At 37.3% G+C, this 21,118-nt stretch overlaps 1 protein-coding gene across 1 annotated transcript in view; it reads right to left on the bottom strand.

Annotated features, from left to right (window-relative positions):
- The window catches only part of cdh2 (cadherin 2, type 1, N-cadherin (neuronal)), a 65,511-nt gene that overhangs the window by 17,129 nt on the left and 27,264 nt on the right, over positions 1-21,118 (bottom strand). Inside the window, exon 3 of the mRNA XM_015353840.2 lies at positions 3,327-3,547. Within this exon, the coding sequence (XP_015209326.2) occupies positions 3,327-3,547 (221 nt within the window). The remainder of the gene's footprint in view (positions 1-3,326; positions 3,548-21,118) is intronic.

Here is a 21,118-nt window from a genome sequence, read left to right as displayed (position 1 = left end):
GATCTAGCTAAGAGGTTTATGCTCATCCCCAAAAAAGCTGGAAGTCCATGAAAATGCAGAGAAGGGGATACTGCTACATGGTTTAAAATGACAACAAGTAACTAAACTTCCAATTTTAAACAGGAGGATCATTCTCCACGAAATCAAAAGCCATTGGCTTCTACTATTGAAATTTCTATTCGTAGTGTTTTTGTTCCCAAAGAATTCAAAGCTACATTCCAAGCTTTCTAGATAAACAGAAAGAGACCCACATCATCCACACTGTTGTGTAGCACCCAACTGGATTTCGAGTAACGGCCACTACACTGTAACAGCCCCACTACACAGGATATATGATGGGAAGGTGAGGGTTATTTAAACATTGTATTCATGGGATGGTAAGTCAATTTGCAAAAACCCAGATCGGAATATAACCAAGATACCAGGGTTAACACCACTATGTTTTTAAAGAGTCTTGTAGGATCTTTAGTTGCCAGATAGTCAGTTCTTCAGTTAAATTATCTCACTGAAGAACGACAACACCCACAGTGCAGTACTTTTTCACCATACAGGCCCAATGGTTTGAAAACTTTAGTCCAGTGGGAAGTCTGCCACCTACCTGTCCACTAATACCACAACCTGGTTTTATTTGGAGGTCTCTTATCCTAATATCAACCACAATCAGAAGTACTTTATGCTTCCACACTTCAGCCAACCTAGATATTACAACTTTAAGCAACTTGTAGAACTATCATTTTAATTGGACAGGTTGAATATCACAGCATGACAGATTGGTTGAGTCAGTCACTAATGTTATTTTCTTACTAAAGATTACCCAAGATAGAACTAGAGTCAACTACAATTGTATACAATTACAGAGGTGTACCAAAGCTGAACCACAATTACATTGCAGTTAAGGCATCTAATTCATATAATTGTTCAATTACAGCTCAACTATACCCTTTAATTTTCTGTGCATCATTTTCAGAATCTTAATGTTTTCCACTGCTTATCGGGACAATTTTTCTGAATGACTTACCGTGCAACAGCATTGCTTGACATTAGATGCAGCTTTAACAAATCAAGCCTGATTGCATTTTGGTAACAACAAAAGAACTATGCCTTGATCAGAGGATCAAAAATCCAAATTAATTACACTTGAATTCAGATAAGTTTGAACTGTTATCTATGAGTTCTCTGTAAGGACAACTTTCTAAACTCTCATTTACAGGTGCCTATCTTTTTATACAGACATCAATCCCATTCAGATTTCAGCCACCATGTCTCAAGCATGCTGCCAGCCCAGCACCATCCCACACTGATGACAGGCCCACGCTGACCTGAATACCTCCTGAGTCTCACGTGCCACATGTGAGGCACGTCTGTCATATGCAACGAGCAGTCAGGCTGTTGAGGAAATCTGTTCATGACCCTAAGCATCTGAACAAAGCCGAGAGGTTTCTGTAAATGTAATTGGGCTAAACTAAAATGGGGTCTGCTCTTGTACCACCAGGAGACTCGGAACGGTATGCAGAGGAAAACCTAAATCTTTACTATAAACAACATACTGAACAGGTGCATATAGAAGGAAAGGCAAACAAATATTTATAATAGATGTTTTTCCAGCATCATTACCACCTTGTAGCCTGATCCCGACTAATCTTAGAGACTGGGCGTGGTCAGTACAGAGAGAGGAGACTTCCAACAAAAAACAGGTAGCTGCTGAACTTGTCTTTGCGCCAAGCTACAATTTATAAAAAACAAATCCAAAGTACAATGAAAAAGACAGTTGTGGGATGTCAAGCCAAGGTCTGACATGGTTATTAAAGACAATATCACTTCTTCTTAGTGTAGTGACGATTCCTGTCAGGTTTACACAAATCAAGCCTACTTAACTTCACTCCTTAACTCACAATGTGACCAGATTTCACACTCCTCCACCTGACCTGCATTGTGGTGGGGCTGTGGCACCACTGTGGGTGCCGTGCAGCTCCTAGGCAAGTGGCAGACTAAGGAAGGTTAAAGCAGCACTGCTCCTATACAAAAAGCACTACATAAATGGCAGGAATTAAACTTTCACAGTATATACACTACATCTACAGACATTGTCGTTTGCATTTCTGGAAGGCTTGAGGATACAGGAAAAACAGGTAAATCAATTACCTTCATTGAGAAAGGTTTTTTTTATTTAAAGTGCACCAAAACCCCTATATTCCTTCAAATAAACAATTATTGAAGTTGAATCTGACATAAGTGAAACACCATTACAACTAACTTCCTGAAACAAATGACCTCCTACTCAATTTCTGCTTGTGATACTTCACCTTGAAGTTTATACTATTTTGAACATCTGAGTGGCACTTATGGTAGTAGGTAAATACTGCTAATGCACTTGATCCTCTCCTTTTTAAATAAACCAGACTGTCAGATGCTTTTACTATAAACACTGTGGTATATTGCCATCATATTACCACCATAAAAAAGTATCTTTGTGATCTTGATTACAATACTTACAGCTCTTACAAAGGCCTACTTCAACACCAAAATGTGTTGCACAAAATACAAATGGATTCCTTAGAAATAATTTTCTAAATCTAAACAATGCAAAAATCTGAAGAAAAAAAACAAGACGGGATAATCATAAGGTCTACATGATCGCTGATGTTTAAAATTACTAAAGTGATCAATAACCCTACGTCATACCCGTCAACAGAGGAAGAGTTAACACACAACATACTATGCTTTGCTACAGTGCCACTACATTAATTCTATAGAATTGTTATTACATTTGACTGATGGCTGACTTGTGGCACACTTGTGTTATATTTAACCATCCACAAACTTTTTAATGGAGCAATTCAATTAAACAGAATGCAGCCAGCCTGAAACAGGGCATATGAGAAATGGGTGCTTTCCACACTTTGATAAGTAGTGAGAAGGCAACAATACAAAAGTTAAAAATTGCATTCTAGCTAAACATGCTCTAACAGATATAATCTATCAATGTTTTACAAGTGCCTTTTAATTGCAAAAAATAATGCATGATGGGTTTATTCTTTGAATTAAAAACTAAGATCATTAAGCTAGATCTGAGTATATTTCACTGTTTTTACATCTGTTGGATTTCTAAGTATTTTACAAATGCACAGTGGGGTGCATTCTCTCTTCAAGAGAATTTAAACTGAAGGCTCATTTTAAACGAGGCTGTCATTCACACCTTTTATTAAACCAACATGTTAAATATGCTGGGGATTAAGTCAATTAAACTATATTTAATAGAAGTATGCATAAAACATTTAATTATGAACATAACTTGGAAACAAACCAAGAAAAGTTGTCAGGTTTACCTGAAGAGGCTGGCTCAGCAACAGCCTTCTGATCAGTCTCACTTCTGTCTTCCACTGCTCCTGGGTTTCTGTATCCTGTGCATTTACCAGGAACGACTGCTTGGGAGAGACGTGAAAACTCTTTGCCGCGTAAACCACTCCATCATCTCCTATCTGGAAGACTGCTGGGTCACTGGTTTCATACCGAAGTAGTCCGTTTTTGCCACAGTCAACAAATCTCACTGGAAAAGAAGAAGGATTGTACATTGTGAATGCAAAGAGAAACATGATCTAGGAATGCAGGCAATTATTCACTGTGACACCGTGATCTGTATTGCTTTCAGAATGTAATTTCGTAAATTAATGAAACACGTATGGCTCCAAAGTGAAAGGAAATGTTGAGAATCCCATTTAAGGAAAAGAAATTGATAAGTTGCCAGTTTTTTTAAAGAACTAGAGCATCAATGTTTAATCAAGATAGAATACTTATTATGTAATTATTAAAATCAAGAAGTGTATCTTATTTTACAACACGTATTTATAAAGTATATGCATGCACATTTTTTACAAGCCTCAAACAGCTCGGGAAAGGAGAAACCAATGATAACTAATGAGGCTTGCTGCAGGAACTTGTTAGTGGCAGGCCCGTTTTTTAGAAATACCGCAGCTGTATTAGAAGAGCATAAATACATTTTATAAGAATGCACACCACAGTAATATGCTTCTGGTAAATTCAATTATTCAACTTCTGTAAAGTCTTGCATTTGAAATTCTGTAATGCAAACTACACTGCATACATACACTTACAACATGGGTCTACAAAAATCTGCATAACCCAGTTTAGAATTTTGAAGCTAAACTTTGAGAAAAGGACCTTATAAGAACGCATATTAAGTATTATTACTTTTAACATCTAATACAGATTGATTACAGATTTAAGTCTATGAAATGACAATGATTAAACAGTCATTGTTTGATCTCTATAAGGAGAGAAAAAAATGTCACAAACATTTGATAATTGTGAGCAAATGCCAACAGATGGCACATCTTATTTCATCATAAGCACACTAAGTTTTAAAATCTTTTTGGAAATTGCATATAGCAATGACTTAATATTTAAATCAAAGGAACAGGCATATTAACTTCAATCAGAAAAGTAAAACAATATTTGGACTGGAACCTTTTTACTTTTCAGTGTTGAATTAACCTTATTTTGTACATCTCACACACTGATGCAGCTTCATGCTCTAACCTTTAAAGCAAGTGTAAGTGAAGAGTTCCTCACTTTGATCCTTAGGGTTCCAAATCCAGTATGCTTTCTACATCTCCTTAAGTAATAAAAAGCACTTCACCTGGGGGAAGTGTTAAATTGACCCAATTAAAGTTTAACTGGACCAACTTAACCATCTCCACAGCCAGAAGCTTTCATACAATACAAAAGATGGCTGGATTCAGGATCTCAAGGCCCAGAGGTGTGAACCCTTGCTCCAACCAAACAGCTTCACAAAACCAGCATCCCACAGTTAAAATTAGATATTGATGCATAAAATAAAACCAAACTAATTTGGTTTCTCTAATTTTTACATACGTTTAAAGTTACAATCTAAAGTAAGATTTGAAAATGCTTCATACCCCTGGAATGGGCATGTTCCCCATCTACTCAGATGTTTCTCCCATGCAAAAGACTACATTGCTTCTACAGAAGTATAAACGTAATCTGAAACATCACCTACTAGGAAAAATATTAACCTAGTCTTAAAAAAAAGAATCCAATTTAGGGAAAGGGATGTAGTAGAACAACTAGGCTAATTAAAATCACTAAAATTTAACATTGCAGCATATCTTTAAGGGGTATAACCTCCAATAGGGCAGATGTCATTGAGGTACTTCGCTCCGGACATTTTTGGCCCATTGCTCTTCCTGATCTAAAGTGATTTAATTTGTGTGCTAACTGTGCGAGAATGTAAATCTGTAGATAATTAAGTGAAGTGAAAGATTTTTTATATAGATCATAGAAAGTCACAGATGTGGAAAAAAATAAAAATTGGGCATATAGCAAAAGGGGTGGAATAAAATCAAGCTACACTAAAGCCCTTTCTAGCAATAATTTAGAGAAGTATTCAATATACAAAAAGTCATTGCCTTAGAAAGTTAGAAGAAAAACAAAGATTCTGCTCTGAGGGAATTGTCATACACAGACTCGGGATGTGACCAAATAGTCAATATTTATATATATATATGAATGCATTGATACTAATAAAAAATAATAATCGGTGATAATTTAAATAAGGAATAACAAACCCACAATGACAACTGACAAGGAGGTGGACATTTGACTTCCTACATCTATTACATAGTAAATTACTGCATACAGCAAAGAGCAAGATGTTTTCACAGAAGCAGTACAGAAAGTCCGAGAAAATAAGACCCTCGGCAGTAACCATATTACCCATTATGCAAAGCTTAAAACACTTTAAACAAGCTAATTACTTCAAGAGGAGTGGACAAAGGCAGACAAGGTCTACAAGCTTCACAACTTGTTCAGCTCCTTCCAATAATGAAAAATTATTAGATTTGCACAATGTTATTTATCTTTAAAAGCACAGACTACAGAAGAGGGCAATTATCTTCTGGAATGAATGCAAACTTCTTTGCTTTCTTAATTATTTTGATCAATCTTGCTGCATTGACCCTTAGTCCCTTACAGGGATCCACAAAAAGCCTGTTGTCCATATTGGTCACCAATGTTCACAGGGAGCATCAAATCCTCAATGCCAGTAGGAGCCCTTCCTATCATGTTGGGTACAATTTTCAAAGCAAACTGAACTAGCTGGTCACTGCACAATGCAGCAAAATGTAAGAAAGCAGAGGAAGTATTAAACAGGATAATGCTAATAAAGCAGCGTATTGGCTATTGCCAACAAATAAGAATTTTATAGAAAAAATCCATTATTCTTAATAGATTCAAGCCAGAAGACAAAAGGCTTCCATGCTTCAAGGTTAAGAATGATCAACTACAGACCAAAATAATAAATTAAACAGTTATTCCATGCATACCAAAAAACACAAATCATATGAAGGATTAATCATCAAGGTAACAAGGTAAAGAAACTGAATGTCAAGAGAACTCCTCATAGCATGCTTGGAGCAATATTCATCCAGAGGGCGAAAAAGGTCTTAAGTTTATACTGTAATTACTGATACACTATCAAATTATCTGTGGTCTTATTCCTGTGACAAATTTAAGGCTAAGTAACAAAATATTAAGTCGTGTGAAAATTTTCACACTTAAATTCAAATGCATGAAAATTGCTATATAGTCAAATTATAGTAAAGCACAATTACGGAATTAACAAAACATTTTCCTCCTGTATAGTTAGTGCTTTTATTTGTGTAATGTGCAGATACACTAAGGTTTTCCAAAATGTTATTTGTATTACCCTTCTACAAATGTGTGTATAAATACACAGACCGATGTAGTTAACTCATGAGCAAGATTTGAACTGTAGAATATCACCACTACTCATGGTCAAAATACATTCAACCTGTTCACAAAATATTTTTATTTAAACTAAACGTGGCAAAGCGCATCTTCTGCAAAATATGGGTAAACACAAAAGCACTATTCTTTTATTCCTTTGTTTCCATCACAGGTTTGTGTGCCCAAGCAATTCAACATTAATGGTTTTCTGGACCATCATCTTCCTACAGTTTGTCAAAATGCATTGCCTGAAATTTTGAAATTTTATTCTTAAATTTAGGAAAATGTTTAGGGGTTAATTTGGTAACAATGCTTAAAGATAGTCTGCTTTTGATCGTTAACAACACTGACAGCTCCTACATGTTTGTTCTACTTTCAATTGTCTTATTCGCTTTTGTACCCGAAAACCATGCTACATTAGACACGTCGTAATGGACGCAGAGATAAAGGTCTTTAGTTAGGACTGAAATGCCTATGCAGCACTACAGAATGGGAATACAGGCTGTCAGCAAAAACACAGATTTAACGCCTAGAGCAGAGCCAAAATTACCAACGATTCAATGATCACATTCACAGCTAACCCCTGCTGCTTACAAATACAAAACCTTTCTAACCTCTCAAGTGCCCTTTGTCTGCTGTTATCACATGATGCCACCAATACAAATGGGCAAAACAGAAGGTTCTTAATTTCTGCCCAAGCTGAACATATCTACTAGAACATCTTACCTTCTGGTTTTCTTAAGGACAGAAATCAGATCAATGCACTGGACCTAAAAGGCACGCTTGGACAGTTTTGAGTGTAGCTACACTGGTAGGAGTAGGGAGGGGAAGGACTGCTTATAAATCAAGACCTTTTTCTCACAGGCCGAAAAACATCTAAATGTAAATCAAAAGCCCCCTTGATCAACAAGTTGTTAGAAGAACAAAAAAAAAAGTACTCCAGTGAAATTCCAGTATCTCTAGGAGTTCTCTGATGGATCTTGGGAAATGCACCACTGCAATAAAGGCTACAACAATGTTGGTCTTGTTAACATTTCAAACCAGCAGCATATCTGCTTGAAACACATGCCATAAAAGGAGTTCTCCAGCCAGAATAGTGTGGGGAACCCCTGGGTTAAGTAAAATCAGAACAAAGTCTCCTCAAATTATGACTGACAATTGCTTCTAGTCATGACTAATTGAGTTTCTAGCTGGAATGCATCTTTTTTGATTAATGAAGAACCTGCATAAATGTTAAACATTCTAAAATGTTATATATATATATGTATATCCTATCATCTAAAGTATAGTAACATATACTATGGCTAAGGATCTGCGCCTGTGGCTGGAAGGTTGCCGGTTCGTATCCCGTGGCCGGCATAGGAAACCTTATCCGTTGGGTCCCTGAGCAAGGCCCTTAACCCCAACTGCTCCAGGGGCGCCGTATGATGGCTGACCCTGCGCACTGACCCCAAGCTTCTCTCCCTGTCCGTGTATATGTGTCTCATGGAGAAAAGCTGGGGTATGCGAAAAGACGAATTCCTAATGCAAGACATTGTATAGGGCTAATAAAGAAACAAACAAACAAAATAAAGGGCCTGAACTGAAAGTCAGTGAATGGTGATTAGACACATGATTAAGGCAAAAACATCCCTATACAGTTGAGTGACTACACAGAGTACATCAAGATAAATTATGATATAGAAAACTTTGCTAAATTCTTGTTTAAGCTTTATTTCATTTAGTAAAGTTTTTACATTGTGCAAAAAATGTTTGCTAGCTTAAGAGGGCTCCAAGATAATGATCAAACTTGTCAGTAACAGGAAGTAGATGTCAGAACATGCAAAGCACTGAAAGGACACCATTGTGGACAGCACATTTCGCTGACATTCCCTGAGTTCTTCCATTATTGTCTAAAGTACTAGGCTCAAGATAGATGTACTGAAAAACAGATCTGCGTAAATGTAGCATTTTCTCTGCATTCACCTGCTTTTGAATACTAAAAACTATTAATACATTTATTTTTAAATGCACTTTAACATTTTTAGGTGTCCTTATATCCTAAACAAAAGGTTGTAATGCAATCTTTGTCCAGACCAATAACATGCCAGCTTTAAGACAACTGAACTTATAATGAGATTTATAATCTCACGCCAAGCTTTTTGTAGCTGTAGATCAAGGAGCTGAAGAGAAATGGTTGTTATTTCATCTACTTATCATGGCTAATCTGACAGTTGATTTAAAAATGGTTACTCAAAGGACATAAAAATGCAAGACTTTTTACAGCTGTTGCACAGATCCTCACTAATGAAACTTCATATTCCGGAAGACATCATTCTCCATGTGGCAAAATGTTACATTGCTCATACTACCCACAGTAAAAATGGCACCATATATAATGGTTTCCTTTACTGCAAGGAGACATTTTTAAGCTTGTCTGATAATTCATTTTAAAATTAAATCCCTAGGCATCCTTCCATTATCAAAGCAGCTTATTCCATGCAAGGGTTACAGCAACCAAGAACCTATCCTGGAAGCTCAAAGTAGAGGTGGGACTGCACCCTGTATGAAATGCAAAACCATTGCAGGGCATGCATATTCAACCTACAGACCCAGCATGCCTTTGGGAGGCTGGTGGAAAACCGTGCACCCAAAGAAATCCCAAGCAAATACAGGGAGAACATGTAAACTTCCATACTAAAAGCACCTTAGGCCAGAATAAAACCAAGGACACTAGGGCTTTGAGGCAGAATTGTTCTGCCAGTATCAATTCATTTTCTTTCATATCCACATCATCCACAAAGGGCATAGTAATAGAAATCTGATACATTAACTCTGTGTGCGATCTCATTTGCATATATAAATGCTTTAATATAATTGATACTCTATGGAATGCACTGTTACAACATTTCTGGCATTAGATGCGTGAAACAGTACTATGTAAATTGTTTACCATGAGAACAGGGAGTCTGGGACTTGAGCTCCATTTAAATCAACAAGTATCATTTCTTGAAGGCATTTACCAAGGCACCTCAAGTACAACAGCAGTGCTTAAATATTCACTTTAACTTAGATGTAACAATTCTTCAAATGTTATAGGGAGATGAGGGCTGCTTCTATAGAATCCTAGCTGTAGTGACAAGTGAAAAATAAGCCACTTGATCAAATTAATTCTAAAAATACCAAATCCCAAAAAGCTGTCCTGCTGGTCAAATACTGCAAAAATGCACCTGATGCAAGCCATGGACAAATGGCATTCATTCTCATTATAAAGCTAGCTGCTATTGAGTACCAAAGATGACGGTCTAAGCATCGCCTGAGCTGAAAAACAGGAAATGTTCAAGGCATGTTTCCATGTTATTTTTGAGAAACTGTTTACAATCTGCTCTGTTTGACGTCAATAGAATAAGTAAACCTCTATTTGCTGTTGGCTAGAAGTACACAGCCACTGGCTTGGGGTTTAAAACAGTATCTTCCAGTCTGTTCTCTTCCATTAATCCAACCTATCATGGATCAATTCTGTTTAACAAGGTTGCTTTCAGGAATTAGTCATGCATTCTCATATGTCTTTCCACCATTCTATAGAAGACAAGATGGACTCCATCCCCTGGTGAAAAAGCTGTTAAACCATACGTACACGTGCAGACTAAAACCTATGATCAGTTCCATTTGTATTCAAATACCAAGTGTTGTTACTTTGCAAATATGTCATTGTACCAATGCAAAACTGGCACTTAAGTACGGACGTTGCCCGATATGGACGGAGAGGTGCTCTGTGGCTCAGGATCTGCGCCTGTGGCTGGAAGGTTGCCGGCTCGTATCCCGCGGCCGGCAGAGGAATCCTACTCCGTTGGGCCCCTGAGCAAGGCCCTTCACCCCAACTGCCCCAGGGACGCCGTATAATTGGCTGACCCTGCGCTCCGACCCCAAGCCTCTCTCCCTCTCTGTCTCTCTCATGGAGAGCAAGTTGGGGTATGTGAAAAGACATTGTATACGGCCAATTAAATTATCTTATCTTATGTAGATATTAAGAAAATTATCTGCCAGTCAAAAATGTACCATAGAAATGTTTGCTTTTGGAGACATGAAATATGAAATTGTATTGTGAAAGATAAGCAACACCTTCAGGGGTGGGGATTTCACTATTAAAGAAAGTGAAATGTGGTTACATTCATAAATGGGATAAAAAAAATTCAAAACATGTCCAGTAGTGTCATACAAACTACTTGTAGCTAAACCACATACGGAATGTACTTTCCCCAATCCCAGCTCCCTCCCTCACGATAAAAGATCATGATTAAACATGCAAACAGTTTCGGTAGGTGTTCTTCAAACAGAAACAAACTGTTTATCGTTAAACAAATGAAAACGCTTTAAATGCAGAAGTCTAAAACAATTACACCTTTTATACGAAAGCTTTTATACACTTTACTCAGCTGCTTTAAGAACATTGGTGTTTTAACAAACTCCCTCCCCCACGCTTTCCACCCCATCTCAAGGTAGGGATTCAAAGAGACTTCTTTGCAACCATAGAGTCTGCTGGATTATATTATCAGGGGATCATGACCAGTGGACCTTGGGCAGATAACACTAAGCTAGAGCGGCCTGCAGTTATCAACAAAAGCCTCTGGGATTTTGTTTTCCAAGCAATTATGACAAAGTCTGATGGTGAGGCTAAACAGTTACTAAACTCAGATCTTGGCATTTTAACAGAACGGCATTTTCAGTTGGCACCCTCTATCCTCTCCACACACATGCCAAAGAATTACACTCTAAACAGGAGGTTAACTGGACCTAAAGCTCAGCTTACAGAAAACTTAAAACTAAGTTTTATGGCATGTGAAACCTTTTCCATCTTGTGCATACTTGTCCAAGCTCATCAATTGCCAGAAAATGTATGAGGGACTATTTTAGCACCATTTTAGTACACTTTAAAAACATGGCATGCTGTCTAAAGGTCTCCTTTAACAATCAGGGGAAAATGTTCTATTGACATATGGAAATTTATAAACCCATATTACAGGAACAATGTATACAGAAAACTGCACAGAATTGCGGTCAAGAAGGAAAAATTTTTCCTAAAATAAGGGTAACATTCATTTAACAGCATATGCGTTACAATGATTAGCATATGACCATTTTATTACTTCAAGCATGTAGCTTTAAAATGTTACTAAAATATATAGCACCATGGAATTAAAACATGATTGCATTGAGTAGACATACATCCACACTCTAATCACTCATTTAATTTGCTAAGGCAAGGACATGGGGCAGAGCTCTGTGGCTCAGGACTGTGCCTGTTGGCTGGAAGGTTGCCGTTTCTGCAACTGGCAGAGGAATCCTACTCCATGGGGCCCATGAGCAAGGCTCTTAACCCCAGCTGCTCCCAAGGCGCTGTATAAATGGCTGACCCTGCGCTCTGACCCCAAGCCTCTCTCCCTCGCGGTGTCTCTCATGGAGAGCAAGTTGGGGTTTGAGAATCAAACTCCCATTACAAGAAATTGTATATGGCCAATAAAGTGATCTTATCTTATTCAGCAAGAACTTCTGCACATAAAGGTTATGGTTTCCATCTTGTCCTATATTAACACAAGCTTGGAATGATGACTGTGCATTTTCAACTGGACCAGCTATTAGAAAGGTTTTACTGTAACTCTAGGTACTCAGATAGTATGCAGAGAAAGGTGCTCATAACAGCTTGTTGTTCATGGGGATCCAGCCAACACTGCTGAAGCACTCAATCAACAGTCCCCAATGCCCTACCTTGCTTACAAAACTCATCCATTATTTGACATTGCACATGCACATTCCCATCATGATCTCCCAAATGCGTAAAAAAGGGGAAAATGCCTCCCTCAGTTTAATTTGCCTAATTAATATCGTTAGTGCGCAAAACCGTATCCACAGAGCTATATGCGAAATAAGCAAGTGAAACTTGAAGTACAACTTCACTTTAGCAAAGTTTTTCTGTAACTATAGGTTCACGTAGTCTATAATACAGGATTGACACCATCAATACTGATGTGCAATGTATGCATTTATAGCTTCTTTAGATCATTCCTGCCTATGGCTATGCAAGATGGAATAACACACAGCTAATAGCTTATTTCCATGAGCTGCTACCCTGGTGCTACACCACACAGCGTGCTGTTGCTGCTCAAGATTTATCTGCTGTCAAACCAAAATTCTTCTTTCAGGCTACAGCCTTGGTATCAAATCTGGATTAAACTTTCAGGACGCATTAAAACAGATTACTACATGAAACACTTATTTCATTCTATGCCACCCTGAAAATCTATATATATAGTGCTTTTGAACCGAGTATCAAAAGTCAAATTTCCCAAGCAATATTACATATGGGCTACAGTGAAAAAAAAATAGCCTTAATGTGAAACGGAGCAGGAATGTCATTCATCTGCTTTTCAATTAACTGACATGCCCCTACTGACTGCCGTATAACCTTAATTCATGGTTTAAAAACATTTCAACTCCACCCCGTTAATTGCAAATCTCTACCCTGTTCATAAAGGTCATCCCATTTTAATTGCCCTCCCTCTATATTATTCTTTAATGGCAGACATTTCTCATCCTGTCTCATCTACAGTACCTATAATGTGAGCACATGAAAAACCAATCTATATACTATTAAAGCACAGGGGCAAGACCCTAAATATGTGTTTTTAAATACCTCTTGAATAAAGCTTTTTCATGCCAAATCTCTCTACACTGTGTGAAAGATGCAAAAATTTGTCCAGACAGCTAGAAAAATCTATCCAGAAGAGAGAGAAAAAGATTCCCCAGCTCTGTACATAAGAATCCCTCCCAATAAGCATTTACCTCCAGGGCATTTTTGCTTTTTAGCTAGTACCCATAAAAGCCTCGAGATGTATGACTATATGACGCACTGGTCATATTCAGCTCTGCAACAGATGGACCAGATACACCCTTAATTGTGGAACATAATGGGTACAAACAAGAGGAGGCCATTAGGCCCATCTAGGTCATTTGCTTGCATGGATCAATTAGCAACAAGGATCTCATCCAATTATTTGAAAGAAACCAGGGGTCAGTTAGTACAACTGATCTGGAACCCAACTGAGTTGTATTAAATGCATCAGGGCTCAATTTGAGTGCAAGTTCTCATCCTGCTTTCAAGCAGCATTACTGCTTGATCTTACTTTTGTAAGTATCTCAATACAATTTACCAGTCATACACCAGGTGTATATATAGCTGTATACAATAAGAAATTACAGATCAATTCCACATTATCATGTTTGCAAGTTTAGTAAACCGCAAACAGGCGTAGCATAAGCGAGGGTTTCCCTAGAAAAGGCACTGCAGCATGTATGCTTACATCCATTCGTCCCACATTCACATACCGCAGCAGGAGGCAGCATGTGGATGGACAATACCATACGTTTCTCACCTATCACTAAGGCTGCCATCGTGACTGCTTGCAGGAGTTTATCACATTACAAGGTAAGCTGCTGCTGTCCTCCAGGCACAACCGCACTCATTTTGCTGAACTGAATTTAGAACAAAATTTAGTAGTTGCACACTTTGCATGAACTGATGTATTTTCTCTTCCTTTTCTTTCTGGTTTGGACACTCCTCACACCCAAAAACCCAAGGAAAGCCTGCTCTAGTACTGTAATTTAAGCACTTTTAGACAACCCAATTGTGAAAGGTGCTATATAAAAATAAATTGAATAATTTATTGAATTCCTCTCAAAACTTTCAAAGTGAAGACGATTTAGACAGGACAACCAATATTTTTCCTAACAATAGATCAGCTGATTGTTTCATTTCATTGCAGCTTGTGCCTCAGGCTGGTTACAGCACCTAAAGCCGAGTATATAGCTGGATGTCACAAATTTCATCAAGCCTTCTATTTCTTGTCGCATTTTCACAGATTGCTCTATTGTGCGATGGCTGCGATTTTTATACATTGTCTTTACACTGAGCTTCTGACTGCTGGTTTTGAAGCCACACAGCTAAACACAGGAGCTTGAATAAGCACTGAAAATATAAAACCACCACAGGACACCCCCACGTCTGGAGCTGTGCACCTCATTTGGTCAAGGGAGCACTTGCAAGAAAATTCTATGGTAATAAAACTTCCTGTCTGCCAATGTCAATTGGTTACCTAGAACTAATTTCATAACCATCTGGTACACTTGTGACCTTTTAAAGCAGAAGGCAGTTACTACAGCAGTTTAATGCAATTTAAATTGAGAATTAATAGAGGCTTTGATCTGAAAATGCCAGCTTCTAGCAATTTCAAGCTCAACAGTTTTGGTCAAGTTTTCCTTGTAAAAGCAAAGGAATAATGAAAAGTCTATTGGTTCACAGAAGGCTGCTGTGTCACTGGAGTCAAAAGAATTAGTTCCACTCTGGGTCACAGGATCTCTTGATAACCTGGCTATTGTAAGAGATTCCAGGCCGTGTTCTGGGAAATGCAATACACTATTTTACTGCATTGTGAAGCTGAGCGCTTAAAATCACCTAGATGTAGTACTTTAAAATTGCCTACTGACAGATGTAATGATGAATACAGAGGAGGAGACAACCTGTGCTTCTGTAACAGAAGAAAGTGCCAATATTAAATATGAGAAGTCAAATCCAATCAGGTGCAAATTCCTGTTTTTTCCCCAATGGGAAAAAAAGCTAAATATATGCTCTTTCCTCCTCAGGCGAGGAGAAAATTAAGGCAACAAGTATAAAAAAAAGATCCCAGATAAATCAACTAAGCACTGTACGGATTAATAGAGGGATGATCATGGAAGTGATCAACACAAGATGTCCTAGGCACCTGAAAGTCAGTTTTACTAATCCTGACAGAACTCTCCAAATCGCAACCTAACCACAGCCTTTCACACCATAAAAGGCAACAGGAGTTTTCCCTTTCCGTTTACAAATGATAATACAAACTAGAACTTAATGGTTTTAAAACATAAAAAATAAGTGTTAAGAGATCGATATTCCTCAGTGTAGCAACAGCATTTCTCAAACCTCATTCATGACGTCATCATGAAAAACACATTAAGAGTATTTTCACTTGGATACATTGAGCTGCTTCCACAGTATGTGACTCTTGTTAGATGGTGAAATGCAGTTTTATATTGCTTTCAGTAAACTTATGAATTGAAGGTATGCACACAATTGTCAGCCTAATGTATTTTAAGTGTTAATAAGTTTAAGAACCTCAGCCAAGTGCAGGCTTGCATTCATTTGGCAGGAAAGCAACATTTTACAGAAGGTGCCCTTTATTTATTGTGAAGAAATGCTATCAAAGGAACTCTATCTTTGGAGTTCGTTTTTAAGACCTCAAAAATACATACCATTTATTCGGTCAAAAAATATGCAGGAGAAGTTAATGTAAATATGAAAAAAAGACTGATTACATTTTTCCTGACCAAACCAGATGACTCAACCATATTGACCGATACTGATAATGTAGGTAAGATACTTTAAATGCCTGAAATAAGCTAGTTTAACCTAAGAACTTTCTTTAGGTTTTACTTCCAACAAAAGGATCAAAACTGTTGTGCATATAGTACCGAGTAAGTGAAGCTATTCAAATTAAAACAAGATGAAAATATCAAATCAGAAATAAAAGGGACTTTTGAATTCTTATGAACTTCCTTTAGTTAAGAGTAACTTTGAAAACCTACCCAATGTCCTGTACAATTGTAGCTTCACACAGGTGCAAACAGAACCATAGCCAATGCAGATCAAGACTTGGAAAAAAATGAAAAGGTTGTTGCAGTACATTTAACAGTAGTAGTCATTCATATTAATAAACACTGTACAGTTTTGGCAGTGTCGTTTCAGAAACTGACTGCTAAGCAGCACAATGAGGTTTCAAACCTCCAACAAGTCAGACAAGTCCGGTTATCCTCACAACTTAATCTCTAACATTTATTGCTGGAAGTAATGATCTCTTTTCTTCTTCAGTCCGGCCTTCCTTAGGAAATACTTGCATATAGCAGGGCACTGTGCATGAGGACGGCATATTAAATTAACTGCACTGGTATCATCATACAAAATCAGTGCAATTGCTAACAAGCAAAATGATTGAGTGCTGTGGTCGTTACAAATACATTTATATATATATGCAACAAAGCTCAGGTCACACATTACACACTACAGCAAACAGTTATGGTGGTAAAAATGCCAAAGATGAAGATACTCGTGCACAATATCAGCTGTAATAAGAAATACGACCAACAGTTAATCTGTCCATATAACTGGTACCAGGCTGATATCCTACCTCATATGCATTGTATCCCCACTAAAGAAAAAAAATACAGAAATAGTTATTAACCTGAGAACTATTGTGGGGTCAAAATACGTTAATTTTAAAATGCTTCTTAAATTTCAGTTGACTCTATAGGATCAACAATTTTCTTGGAAGTTTTATCTACATAAGAATAGAAAATAATTTATGTTTCTGTATGACAATATAATAATCCAAGAATTTCTACATCAGCATATTTTAAAGTTAAATCCTACTTCCTTTAGAGGGAAAAGATGAAGCAAACTTCTTAATACACTGATGCCGTGAGTGTACAGTAACTTATTCACACCCAACACACCCTAGAGGACATGACGTGCTCCTTTAAACCCAGAAGTAGCAAGTCAGATTAGTAATAATTATAAAATGAGCAGGTGGAGGTATGGGCACTGCCTTAGGTAAATTAATCGAGCAGATTTATCAAACATACTGTAGATCAGATATGGTTAAATGTTCTTTACATGCAGCTCATTAACAGCATTCATAGTTTATTTCTTGCCACTACAAGAAATCGGAACAAGTCAATGTCCAAATGTATTCCTGTGAGCTCCCTGTACTGAAAAAGCAGTCTGAATGTTAATCGACAATATTGGCCTTGAGGTGGCAGACATATTGGCTACTGGCTACAATTATTTTTTTCATATGGCAAATCAATGATACCACAGGTTTCCCAACTGCAGAAATCCCCAGTCTACGGAAGAAGATGTCTGCTGCTGAAGCTTGCAAAATCCAAAAGGTTACAGTATCTGCTACATCAATAAATTGAGATTCCTTTGTTTTTACTGCTTCATAATATTTTCCATGGAACCCAGAGCAAGGTTTTACCAGCCTGCTGAGCCAGCATGGTGAGACTGTTTGTTTCACATACGACCTATATACTGAACTGGATGAGGATTATCTAGACACAAAACTGTCACAGCTAAGTCGGGTAATACAGTACTGTCACATAGTGCTAACCATTTTCTTTAAGCTTCTAGTAACATTCATTAACATCAAGATTAAAAAACTGTAGGCTACATTTTACTGTTAAAGTGGAGGGTAGAAATTTCTAAGGTTTACAAAGTAAGTTTTACATAGTACAAAATGTCAGTATTTCAGTTCACAATAAAGGGTGCTGGTATTCAGCAGTGGTTTAACCCCCCGATAAAAGTGGGTTATTCATGTTTATAGGCAGTGATACCTTTGTCTTTAATAACCCCTGTTTACTCACGGACCAAATCATTTTTACAGTATAAAAAGGGATCTTTTACACTTTAATGCTGTCATACTTGAAAATACTGCCCCTCTAATGTACCCATGTTTGGAATGCAGTGTGCTCAAGGACATTAAATTTATTACAGAATGGGTTAAGATGGCACTAGTCAAACTGCATTATCTCCTACAGAAACTGATCAGTTGCATTGTATCCTGTTAGAACACTATAACAGCCCAGAACCAGAACGGTCAGAACACTTAAGAAGCCACTAGAAAATAACCATCTGATCATGGAAGGTCCTGAAGAATAAAATGGATACCAAGGCAGTTTTGAAGGCTTAAAATGTCCTTGTTTAACAACTGCAGAATGACCAGATGTTTGTTTAATCACAATTATTTCCAAAACACATGCAGCATACAGTTAGTTCACATTTACTGATTATACAAGAACATGGTGTTCTGATCTTAAATTAAACATCATAAATAACATTTGATTAGTATGATTTTTAAAATCTAAGTGGTAAAGTCATTTTGTACTATTCCTATTGATTTCAAGTAAGATTAGTATGGTTGGTAATACACACAAACATACTGAAATATATACACACAATTAAAAAAACAAAAGCTTTGAAAAGAAATTAATCCTGCTTAAAAAAAACCAAAACCTATTGTGGCAAGACAGTAAATCATTCTTTGCTCAAAAGGATAAAACAATGTGTTACAAAGAAAAACAATAGGCATTGTATTTAAACTAACCTCAGTGGAACCCCTGCTGAACCTTCTAAGTAGTTTTGGAAGGAAAAAAAAAAATCGACAGAAGGTTGTATTAAAATGGCCATTCTGGAGTATTTTCAGTACAAAGTGAAAAGCAAAGGGAAGAAATCAAATAGAGACCAGATCAGATAAAAACCTTTTGGGTTTCGCAGGAAACCAACGATTTACAATTAATTTCACTGTACATCGCAGGAAGAAAATACCATAATTAAAAAGACAGAACTTAATCCCGCACAATAATTCATTTCTGCAGTGCAGTTCAGCAATCTAATAAACAGACCCAGTTTCAAAAACCTGCACACTTCAAAACAATCATTAAAGGAGGGAATTCTTCCAAGAAGGGATTGAACTGCCCGCCAGTAAACACCATGCAGGAGCCACAGCACATTCAAATCAGTAATTATCAAGCAGACTCAAAACAATTAGCAACAAATACACATTACTGCTCAAGTAAAATGGATGAAAACAGACCACTTCTCTACCCCAAGGGCCATTCACTTAACATATGAGCTTCCTTCAATATACAAAACATGCAGCAAGGGTGAGAAGGAAATGGCACTGGTGGTGGCAATAAGCAATTAAGACATGCTCCCATAGCTGCCTTAAAAAAAATCCCATCAAGATCATTCTTGCCACCCGCTCAGAATTAACTGAACTAAAAACAGCTCGAACGAGCAGTTCACTTCTCCAGTGTTACTACTAACCTACTTTGCAGGGAGGTCCCCCCCCCCCCCCAAGCTAGTTTCTTTAAAACAGATCAACTGGGTACAAAGCAGTTGCAGGAGGTGGGGGAGGGGTATTGAGGGTCATCCATCTGTGCTAAGAATTAATGCATCTGCGGGGGCAGTGAGCACTGCTCCCCAGATCAATACAATTGACTGTTGCAACATTAAGTATGGTGACAGAAAATACATATGTAAATATCCAAGATGTTTGTTGTTTGATTGCATTGACAATGCAGTTTCACGTTGGATACTTCACTAAAATTAAGGTTGCAAATCTTCAAACTACTGGTTATCTTGATCGCCTTACAATACTGGACAGAAGTAAAATGCACCATAAATAACAGAGAGGCTGATGGGTATATCTTTCCATTAGACTGCCTGCTATGCTTGACTTGCTTTACTTAAGAACTGAAGCCTTTCATCTAAGGATATGTAAGCAAACAAGCAAAGGATTGTAAAAAGTTCCTGTTCTAAAATGTATTTACTTTGACAATGCTTGAAACTCTTTTTCCCCCCCCTTCAACCTACTTAAGGGCACCCTCGACTTTCATTAAATTATGCTCATTATAGTCAGTCATAAAATACCGTAATAAAAACATGGCCTTAACATGTTGTATGCCCAATATAAATGCCTTACAATAAATTTACTTGCTTTAACCCATTTAACTACGAAAGCTTAATTTAAAATGGGTTTTTCATTTCATCATAACATTAATGAAAGCAAGTATTCCTTAAAGCCAAGTCAAAACTATTTCAGACAACATGCGTCTTTCCCCAGTGTGACAAAGTCACAATTTGAAGGATCTTTAATTTTTTTTTTTACACAGAAAAGTAAACTCGTTTTTTTTTTTTTTAAACGAAGCCCCACAAACTTAAAACAATTGGCAGGCACCAACAAGAAAATAAGAAAAAGGTCAAACTGTTTCACGGTATTGTATGTGCTAGAACAAAAGGTTGAAAAGATACCAAGCCTATGCATATTCAAATATACTGTGCTCAAGGTTAATACATCATTTGTAACAAGACTACTGTGTTTTGAGACAATATGGTAAAGTGCTGGTAAGACAAACCATGGTTAAGATTATAATTGACTATTTTAAGTTAAAGGACGTAAAAAGACAAACCTCTAAACCATTTCCAAAATAACATATTATGCATTTTCACAGATGCTGCAATAGGCTTGGAAATCAGTTATACCTGTGAAAACTATGGTTAAAATTTACTACCTAGATGTACAAATGCAGCAAACAGGGGGAAATAAAGCACTTAAGTCAAGAAGCACATTATCCCTTGTTACTAAGAATTCCCTCATCTAAGCATTCTTAACTCGGTAGGATTGCTTTGTGATGTTTTTGTAAA

This window comes from Lepisosteus oculatus, chromosome 6, assembly GCF_040954835.1.
Source record: "Lepisosteus oculatus isolate fLepOcu1 chromosome 6, fLepOcu1.hap2, whole genome shotgun sequence".
Taxonomy (NCBI): Eukaryota; Metazoa; Chordata; class Actinopteri; order Semionotiformes; family Lepisosteidae; genus Lepisosteus; species Lepisosteus oculatus.
Note: the sequence above shows the minus strand (reverse complement) of the source record. Positions and strands in the feature narration are given on the sequence as shown.